The 10,070-nt window shown below is 36.2% G+C and overlaps 2 protein-coding genes and 1 long non-coding RNA gene across 3 annotated transcripts; all 3 read right to left on the bottom strand.

Moving 5' to 3' along the window:
* On the bottom strand, positions 1–2,376 carry LOC100180817 (stomatin-like protein 1). The gene has a single exon (XM_002119578.5). It carries the CDS (start codon positions 2,307–2,309, stop codon positions 1,143–1,145), a length of 1,167 nt encoding a protein of 388 aa, XP_002119614.1. The 5' UTR covers positions 2,310–2,376; the 3' UTR covers positions 1–1,142.
* Positions 2,377–3,329: 953 nt separating this feature from the next.
* On the bottom strand, positions 3,330–4,929 carry LOC108950589. Its single transcript, XR_001975282.2, has 4 exons — positions 4,548–4,929; positions 3,960–4,104; positions 3,790–3,896; positions 3,330–3,696 (listed from the first exon to the last, which is right to left on the bottom strand). It is a non-coding gene; the product is annotated as an uncharacterized LOC108950589 (long non-coding RNA).
* Positions 4,930–6,882: 1,953 nt separating this feature from the next.
* LOC101243464 (cytochrome P450 1A1-like) lies at positions 6,883–9,240 on the bottom strand. The gene is made up of 4 exons (XM_018816574.2): positions 9,113–9,240; positions 8,324–8,468; positions 7,858–8,009; positions 6,883–7,241 (listed from the first exon to the last, which is right to left on the bottom strand). The coding sequence occupies exons 1-4, from the start codon at positions 9,146–9,148 to the stop codon at positions 6,900–6,902; spliced, it is 675 nt and encodes a 224-aa protein (XP_018672119.2). The 5' UTR covers positions 9,149–9,240; the 3' UTR covers positions 6,883–6,899.
* Positions 9,241–10,070: the final 830 nt, after the last annotated feature.

The following is a 10,070-nucleotide window of genomic DNA, read 5'->3' as shown; positions in this document are numbered from 1 at the left end:
TGACTGTTTGCTGGGAATCTTGTACAAATCTACATATATGTAGCTATTCTAATTTTCACAATTGTTTTTAAATGTCTTTATCATGTTATGCTCACCACATATTAAATTTCTTGAAAAGCTTCATTTAAATATTTTGAAATAAGTAGAATATATTGTGATAATGGCAAACATATACGTCTGTTAAATTATTATGTGTAAAACAGCCAATACAATGTGCCCGAAAAGACAATTGTATATTTGACTCAATTTAATTTTAAAGTAAAGTTTACAATATAGTTGCACATTATTTAGTTACTGTACATGGTATGTGAAACTGATGGATGACAGTTATCTATCCATGCGGGGTTTTTTTTCTGAAACACTGGGTTTAATAATGACCAGAGACAAAGAAATATCGAGTAGACCAACCCATTATTACGTGAAAGACAAGTCTTTTAATGCGGGTAAATTTATATATTTTTTCAAAAGGTGTTTGGTAAGGTAAATAGAGGCTGTTTTTCGCCTTCCCACAAAAGGAAAACACAAACAACACCTAACAAGTTCGTTTTGAAACCACTGCAAAAGTCACCGCTTTTGCTCTATTTTGGACACACAAAGACAGCAGTTGGACTTCTCTGTGTTTATTGATAAAACAGGTGACACATACTGACAATAGTACAAACAACCAACACCTAACATGGGTATGATGCTAGAACTGCTCACCAAAGAGCCAGGAGTGCCATTTGCAACAAATGAAAACAGTGAATGTTGTATTTCTCAAATTTATTATGCCAATAAAAAATAGCCTTTCATGATCATATTAATAACCACAATTTTTAGATTATTTTTGAAGTTTTACTTGTCAATTGCTTCATTATGAATAGTAATAACTATCACTAGTAAGTGGATAAAACCCAACAAAATTGCATTTGAAAATATAAATTTCCCCCACGGTTTCCATTATAAAAATAACAAATATACAACTCATTTTATTCATTTAAAGAACAAAGTGATAGAATATTCATCAATAGTTTTGAGTTTTAGCAATTTACCAAATTCTGTTTTAGAGGTATACAGGTAAAAAAACAAGCAACTCATTTATAAAGTGCACAGTGAAGCATAATTTGCAATACCTTTAATCACTATTTCACTCCGAAATAAGTTTATATTTTAATATCTTTCACAACTTTTTCAAGTTTCATGGCTTTGTCTGTGTCCCCATCCATATGAAGCTGGCCACCTATATAAGCATTATATGGAGTTACCGAACCTGCAATTATCTTTTGCAGTGTAGACATAGATAGGGAAAAAGTAACATCAGGAGACTCGCTGCATACACCCAAACCAACCACACCAGATCCTGTTCTTAAATCAGCGAAAAAATTTCCATCTTGTATACCGGTTATGTTGAATTGATAAAGTGTATCAACCTCTTGCACAAGTTCTTCATTCACTGCAGTTTTTAAAACACGAAGCAAGTTGTCCATTGTTGAACTGGTTGGTGGTTCCGCATCATTTGCTTGTTGAGATTGAGCATTGGCAACTTGCGCGAACAGTTGCGTTGCAAATTGAGCAATACCCCCGAAATTATCCACTCCCGAACCTGTGAATGCATCTCCTGTTTCCGGAGGCGGTGGGGCTCCATACATTGGCATGAATGCTGGTGTTTTATTCTGTGGAGCCATAATTAAAGTAATGTCAGATAATTCAACCCTGCTTACAGCTAAACCCCATTCCTTTGCTGACTGGTTGATATCGACTTGTAGGTCGTATGACAAACCTTGTCGCTTCGTTTTTATGTCGTTGTAAGTTTTCTTGCAGAGCAAATTCATCATGCAGCCTTGTGAAGCATCTCTAATAGAATGGTTCATGTTTTGAACAGACAAACTCATTAAGCGAGGATCCTGAATACTGAAATGAACAATGGCTCCAATGGAGATGATGCAGCCATCACTTGTACATAGCTTGGAGGGTGGCACATTAAATGCTTTTGTTCTCATGTCTACTTTCTTCCAGTGGTCAATACATGGCAACACCAGCACAACACCGGGACCTTTAATTGGAATGAGTCTCCCAAGTCGATATATGATGATTCTTTCATACTGGTGAGCAATTTTCAAACAAAAGAATCCAGAAATTGGAAAAGTAACTAAAAAAAATAAAAACACAAAGAACTTCACGAAACTGGTGCAGATGCAATCAAAGCAAGTTTGAGTACTTTCTGTTTTAAAGGTATTTTTAATCCGTTTTTCGTCCCCACTGAATGTAAAATGAGATCGAAAATCAATTTCTTCATATTGCTTAACAGGTTGATATTTGAATGTACTCATTTTGTAAACACCTAAAACTTTGAATAGAATAAATCTACAAGCGGAAAGAAAAAGTCATGTATTAGTAATTTTGTTACTGTTGTATTAATCCTATCACCTCCAAGCCTTAAGTCTATTGGAATAAATCAATATCATTAGTGCGTAACGGTAAATCCCAGAAATAAAAAAGAAAAAAACGCGCATCTCTTATGTCGGTAAAAGAGAGAGGTGATACACTCTCTTCTTTCGCGACTCGTTCCCGTTTACTATTGTAGTCAATGGAATCCAGGGCGTTTTATGTAGTTTTTCTTTGTTTTTTTGACCCAATTTCAATTTATAGGTAAAATACCTATTTCCAAATAGATATATATATTTCCAACAGACCGTTTTTAATTAAATTTATTAAATAATTGAATTTTCGTAAACAAGCACTAAACTGTAAGCGTTAACCTACTAAATAACTAAACTAGCCTAATAAACTGGAATAGTTAGTGTAGTTTTTAAAATAAACAACTAAAACCTCCTAACTAATGTGCGCCTATCTTTTACAATGGAGACCAAGCGAAATGGGGACGGAATTGGCGGTCCTTACGTGAATAGAAAAAAAATGTATCACGGTTTTGGGCACAGAAATAAAAAAAAGAGTAGAACGCGCAACTGCCCAAAACCGTGATATATTCTTTTTTCTGTTTTCCCTAACAAATGGGACAAGAAAATGGTCCCGTCTTACCCCACTCTACTATATTGGTTCTGGGGTAGGATTTGAAACAACCAGTTTAAGTACCATAAATATATCTAAATATAAACCTTTGTAACCATGTGAATAAGCGCGAAGCTTTTAAAAGACTTTGGAAAATGATCATTTCAGTTCTGTTATGATATAGTAGGGTGGGGTAAGATGGGACACCTTTTCTTTTTTATTTTCTCGCCACATTTGGTAGTAAACATAAAAAAAAACTATTATAAAACCGTATCCTCACGACTCCCACAGACCGTTATAAATTGTTTTTTGGAAATTATGTGCTAAAGGTGTCCCATATTTCCCCACCCTACTATATATCAACACATGGCCAACAGAAAGGTTTAAACAACAATTCGATTTTAAACCAAAGTTTGAATGAAGTTATGCAGTCAAAGATGTAAGAAGTCACAACACTGGTTAACTCAATTAAACATTAAAGTAAAAAACTACAAACAAAACCAACGCTATAAACACGGTTAGTGTGATTTTCATTTCTTTCGCCATTCGTTGCATAACTGGGTGTCTATCTCTGGCGTCTTGCAGATAACTGGCATCCTTATTCTTGTGAGGAAAGGGCGTGTCCGGAACAGTTTTACCCAAGAAGTCGCAAAGTGGACCCCAACCGTCACTTAAGCGAAAAAGTAAAAGATTTTCTCTCGGAGCATTCTGTGTATAAATAAATTGCATGTAACATTGAAGGATGCTGTCTGCCCATTACCACATTCGCTGCTCGCAAAGTATGACAGTTGTCTTGTCTACCTAAATGACGTCTTGATTATGTGTTCTAAAAAGTCTCAGTAGAATCGTTCGACTCATTATAAATTTTGACCATGGCCAATCTCTCCATGTTCCCAGTGTAATGTTACCTGTTTCATAAATTGTCCATTAGAGATGAATACTACAATACGTTCTCCAATTATTCCACTTACGAATTTTGTTCGATAAGCAAAAGTATCGCCACCCGGATCACGTCGTAATCTGCATTATTATGTAACTGAAGTCCTTTTCAAAGTCTTCACACTGTCTTCCTACGCTGTTCAACCATTTTTTTTCGACTTTCGTTGTAAATATAATCTATAAACGATTAATATGGTATTATTAACGTCTGGAATTATAAGATATGCCCTTTCTTCGGACATGAAATTTGCATGCACAGGAAGTCGTATATTGTTCTATCCCGAAAAGCAAAATCAAAACTTATAAATTGTAATACACTTGACTTGCATTTGTGTAGGCTTTAAACTAAAAACTTACATTTTAGATTGTAAACGCTGTTCACAGACTGTCTTTAACAGAGGGTGTATACAAATTGGTCCAGGTTGTCATAATATTTGAGTTAACCTTCTGCACATGCGTATCGACATTGCAGCGCACGCGCAATAGCATGCACACGTACAAAATTTAAGCCACAACTTAGCACACGAGCGACAACACAGCACACGGACAAATTTTAAGCGACAACATAACTGCAGCAGTACTTTCATTCAGTTTAGCCGTCTAGTAATAACCATACAGACCTTTGCTTCAGGGAAGGCTTCATGTAGTTCCTTCCAAAATTGATTACATGGAACACCAGTTACTGCATCAACACCTTCATACGTTTTTCAAAAGTCGTCTACAGAGCCGCCCTCTGTTAGTATCTTTGTCCATTCCTTCTCTAAGTACCAGAAGTTGTCAAAATAGTCGAAAGTGGAGTAACCCAGAATTTGTAACGCCTCTCTTATCGACTGCGTACCGGTTTTGACATATCCAGCAAATATAACCTTCATGACTCAATGTTAGTTGCACACAAAGTCAGAATGAAAAGGTTGCTGTTCTCTTGATATACCGGAAATCATACATTACAGGATCTTGCATTACTCGTGATATGCTGTAGGCTACTCGGCTGTTATATGACAAGAGAGCAAAGACTTACTGAGTGAACACGTATTATAATAGTTAGCCTAATATTAATTACCCTTTTACTACAACAGTCGAGTTTAAGCTCAATAAAAAAAAACCACAGCTAACCAACAAACGCTTTTGGTTACCATTTGTGACGTGTATCAGTAATAGCATCAGTAATAGCATTTATAAAAGTATGAAGTCGTGTCGATTGGTAGACGGACGAACGTCAAAAATAGACAACGTATTTTCATACCCGATGAAGATAAGTATAGTAATGCTTATGTACTTGATGAAAAATTGGACTAAAATTTAGGAATATATATTATTGTTTCAATTCAATCAAGAAACTGAAGTATAAATTTAGTCTAAGTTTAGGCGCCTGCATTGAAACCGAAGTGTCCCAGGTTCAATGTTCGACGGCGAAGCCATATCAAATAGCCAGCTACCAATCATACACAAAGTTGAAGTGTGGTAACTCGTAAGCACACGAGGATAAAAAATGGTGCCAATAATACGCGTCTGGCTGCGATCGCGGCACCGGTCGCACGAAGGACTTAAATGGGCCCCGGATGTCTTTCTGAGTCAAATCTGGCCTAAATTTTAGGTCCTTGACAAGGACCTTATCCATAAAATATAAAAAAAGTATAAATGCTTGTATTTATATTAAGATATATATGTGAAAAAAGCCACCGAAATAACAACAACCAGAACAACTGTATAGTATAGGCCGTGGTTAAATGAGTACAACATGTTTTCAATGGTTGAAAAGGGCACCTAATAAGCTGCTCATTTTAAATGATCGGTGAATCAAATTAATATCTTTTTTTTTAGTTTTTTTTATAAGTAATAAAAGAATGATAGCACTAGTTCGTGGTATCACCCAAAAACTAATTCGTGGTATCACCCAAGAAGTGTCCCGTGTCCCGTGTCCCATCTTCCCCCACACTACTATACACAAATAGAGAAAATAGGCCGGGATCAACATGGCTTTAACTTGAAATAAAAGAAAGACAAAAAAAGATCAAGGAATTTTGAGTTTTGGAAATATTACTTAGACTAGTATGGAGAAATATTGCGAAATGTGTGCCTAAGGGTGCCGTCTAACCCCACTCTACTATATAACTTTTTTTTGTTTTAACAATCTTCAACAATCGTAATCGAAGACACAAATAAAATTTATTATTATTACAAGGGTCACTAAAAGATATATACAGAGAAATAAGCCCAGATTTATACAAATACAAAAAATAGAATACTGTTTGAACTTCAAGAGCAAATATTGCAGGCAAAAAAATGGTAGCCAGCAGTCCAACGTGGCGCAAATATTCGTAGGGTTGCATAAAACATAAAATTACCCTTAACAATTTACACCATTTCGGGATTCAACACAAATGACGTGCGTTAGAGTACTGTGGGGTAAGACGTGACCTATTTAGCACATAATATCTAAATATCCTGATCTGTTAAACAATTAAACAACAGTCTATGGGAGTCGTAAGGATGCGGTTTTGTAATTATTTAAATGTTCTTTTTTTACTACCAAATGGGGCAGGAAAATAGAACGAAAAGGTGGCCCATTTTCCCCGACTAAACTATATCATATAGTAGGGTGGGGGAAGATAGGACACATTTTTATTTTGTTTTCTCTTTTCATTTGGTAGTAAACAAAGAACATTCAAAGAATTATGAAACCGCTTCCTTACGACTTCCACAGGCCGTTGTTAATTCTTTAAAACACGATCAGGCTATTTGAAAATTATGTGTTAAAGGTGCCCCATCTCCCCCCACCCCACTATATCATAAATAAATCGTTAACACTATATAGACGTTATACTTGCTTCACCTAATATCTTATACAAAGACTTTGTTCTAAATACACTCGCTGTCGATTTGTTTTATCCAGAAGATTATCTGTAATGTGTTTGTGTTTTGTCTTGTCGCCAAACCTAAATCTTAACTATATAATTGGTTCATGGTGTAATTTATAGTGAAAAATAATCTTCGTTTTCTCGGGGTTTGAAAACAACTTTAAAATGGATTGGCAAATGAAGAATGCTGTTGCCTCCCTCGTTAATTGGAGGAAGATCTTTGCTCCCGGGATCAGGAAGGATTTCAAACCTCTTAATCATGTTAGCAAGAAAGTAGAAGATTTCAAGACGACCGAGTTTCTCACCAAGACACGATCTGCATCCGATTCCAAACGCGATTACTTTCGTTGAAGGAACAAACTTTCCGTCTGTATCGATGTGACGATAAATGTTGAACTCGTACGGATTCTTCCAGATTTTTGGATCATGGTTGACTGCGTATATGTTCGAAATTATCTGAAAGAAAGTTATTTTTATAAGGTTGCATGTGTTCATAAATGAATAACTTTAAAAGTCAGTGGTTATGTTTTCGTATTTTTCGTACACAAGGATGTTATATGTTTCGTACGCCTCGTGCCCACTCACGATTTACCACACATGTAATTTGTGGGTGATTGTGATCTGTGTATGGCTGACAGATTGAACAAACCATTAGCGACCTCTGGGTTGGAGCAGTTGTAAATAAGTGTCTTGCCCAAAGACACATACGTCCACAATGGTAGCAACGACCAGCTTTGAAGCCATTCTGAGTTAGAGGCAGGCGCGCTAACCACCACGCAGCGGCGTCGGGTATTATTATATTCTGCGCGAGTGAGCTTTTACAGCGTAAAACAACATGACACATGAGATTAAGGCCAGAGTTTTCCAGTAACTCGACACCCAGGCTATCCACCGCACAAAATGAACCTCAACAGATGTTAAGGCCTGATGTCACTTCCCCGAAGGTAGCAACAAGGGCTTTTACTGCTGGTAACGATTCATGGCATATCTTTTCTTGACAGCTAGGCTAAGGTACCATCTATTCCCCAAATGGCAAACTTAATTGAGAAACACCAGTGTTAATGAAACTAACCATGGTATCTTTTGGGATGAAGTATTTGTCAAGTTTAACACCTTGATTAGTTTGATGAGGAATGCTCAAGGGTGCTGGTGGGTTAAAACGAAAGTTTTCTTGAATAAAAGCTTTCAGTAATGGCCATCTGTTGCTCAGGTCTTCATTGGAATCTACATTTTTTGTTGCATTTAACATATAATACTCTGGACAGAGAGGGATATCTTTGGGAGATAATATTTTTAAAGTATAGCAAAGCTGTTTTACAATTGTAAGTATACGATTGTATAACTATGTTTATATAGTACGGTTGGGGAACATGAGAAATCTTTACATTCTATTTTTTCTTCCCATTTGGTAGTAAACCAAGAACATTCAATGAATATAAAAGTGCAATATTCAAAGAATTATAAAACTGGGACGAGAAAATATAAGGAAAATGTGTCCAATCTTTCCCTTACCCTACAATATCTATTTTTAAACTTACTTGTTTTATTGTTTATTTCGTGAAACAGAAGATGCTGGAGATTGGGTTTGTGTAGGAGTGTGACCATAGCCCATAGAATAACGTTAGTTGGTGCGTCTGTCCCTGCAGTGTAAATATCTACAAGGCAGTTGACCAAGTTCTCCTCCTGTGTATGGTGGTTTAAGATAGCGAATATATGTAATATGGCTGCTGTAATATATTTTGTGATCGCTTACTTTCGGGAAAGTGGTATAGGTTTCAAAATTGTTGAGGTCTATGATGGGGTATAGAACCCCCAGGTGTTGGGGTAGTATGCCAAGCCTGGCACAAATCGTAAAGGACCAATGGCGTGCCACACCGGGAAACCTTACCCACACAAAATAAAGACTGCTTTGTGATCTCTGTTACTTGAGTAGGGTGCGGAAAAACAGCATATTGTACATCGTTTTTGTGCGATACCATAAACTTGTACTATCCTACCGTTTTGAATATTTATTAGTAACTTCAAAGATATTTATTAAAGTAAATTAAAAAAATAAGGAGTTTTTTTGGGGATTCACACATCTATGTAATACAGCGTGGTAAGGCGGGTCAGTGGGTTGAGTAAGATCCTCACAAAGATTGTGTGTACTTTGATTAATAAGTAAATTATAGATGTATGGGACATCTGGCTACTTTAACACATAGCTGTGTTCTTTATTGCATCAAATGTGACCAAAAGATGTTATGAGTTTTGTAATTTGTAATGGTGTATCATGTATATAAGACTTCTGTTGGACAACGACAAAAGCTTGTGTTGAAAAAACTTACATGAAACCAAGAATCACGAGGAGAATGATTTCTCATCTCAATAAGAAAAGCATCAACATAATCTCGGGGTTCATTCACATTAAGAGTCTTCTTATGTTCTTCAATTTCTTTCCGGCAAAAATCTTTAGCAACATATAATGTAATAATAACTTTCTACTATAAAGTGGGTAAAATATAATTATATAGTAAGATGGGAAAATAGGGGACGCCTTTGGCACATAATATTCAAATATCTTGATCCTGTTTTAAACAATTAACAACGGGCTTTGAAAGCCGTAAAGCTACGGTTTTTATTTGAATCTTCTTTGTTTACCACTAAATGCGACGAAAAAATAGATTGAAAAGGTGTCCCATCTTTCCTCACTATAAGCGTGGAGAAGCCTGTTGGTGATGGTCCAAGCGGTTGTCATAGTTTTTTTAAAATACAGACTGATAAACCGGGATGTCTGCAAACCAGTCAGATGTATTTTAGTTATTGCCTCGCGTTTATTCCGGGCTTAATTGACGCATTGCTGGCACCTGGTATTTGTCACTTATGTCTGCAGACCGGTGAGAAATCGGTCTGCGCTCGTTTTGACAACTGCGGGGATGTATTGTTTTGATGACGTAGTTTTAAACTCATAGTTACCCTGTTTACATGATCGGATTGGATTTGAATTCAATCCGACTCGATGTGACGTCACACGCATTTCAAATCCGATCCGCTAAAACGTCGTATTTACATGGCGTGTTTCAATCGGATTGAAACTGAAATGGGGACCGAAGCGTTTGTAGTCGCCAGTTTTAATAAACTTTATTACCGCAATAAGTTATCAGTATAGCTTGAAATATAACAAACAGAATCCTTTAAGTGCATTTATGCATTATTTTAATCTACTTAACTGGTTCATCTAAAATTCCAAATACCGTTAATTATGTGCTGCAAACACTTCAGATGGGTTGTTGCTATTAATTCGCA

Source organism: Ciona intestinalis, unplaced genomic scaffold (genome assembly GCF_000224145.3).
Source record: "Ciona intestinalis unplaced genomic scaffold, KH HT000321.1, whole genome shotgun sequence".
NCBI lineage: Eukaryota > Metazoa > Chordata > Ascidiacea > Phlebobranchia > Cionidae > Ciona > Ciona intestinalis.
Note: the sequence above shows the minus strand (reverse complement) of the source record. Positions and strands in the feature narration are given on the sequence as shown.

Bases quoted from the DNA above. Each gene is read 5' to 3' on its own strand.
- LOC101243464 (XM_018816574.2), bottom strand. From the start codon at position 9,148: ATGAGAAATCATTCTCCTCGTGATTCTTGGTTTCAT. The intron at 8,469-9,112 runs GTAAGTTTTTTC...CACCATACACAG, and splicing joins CTCGTGATTCTTGGTTTCAT to GAGGAGAACTTGGTCAACTG. The intron at 7,242-7,857 runs GTTAGTTTCATT...ACTTTCTTTCAG, and splicing joins TCATCCCAAAAGATACCATG to ATAATTTCGAACATATACGC.
- LOC100180817 (XM_002119578.5), bottom strand. From the start codon at position 2,309: ATGAGTACATTCAAATATCAACCTGTTAAGCAATATGAAGAAATTGAT.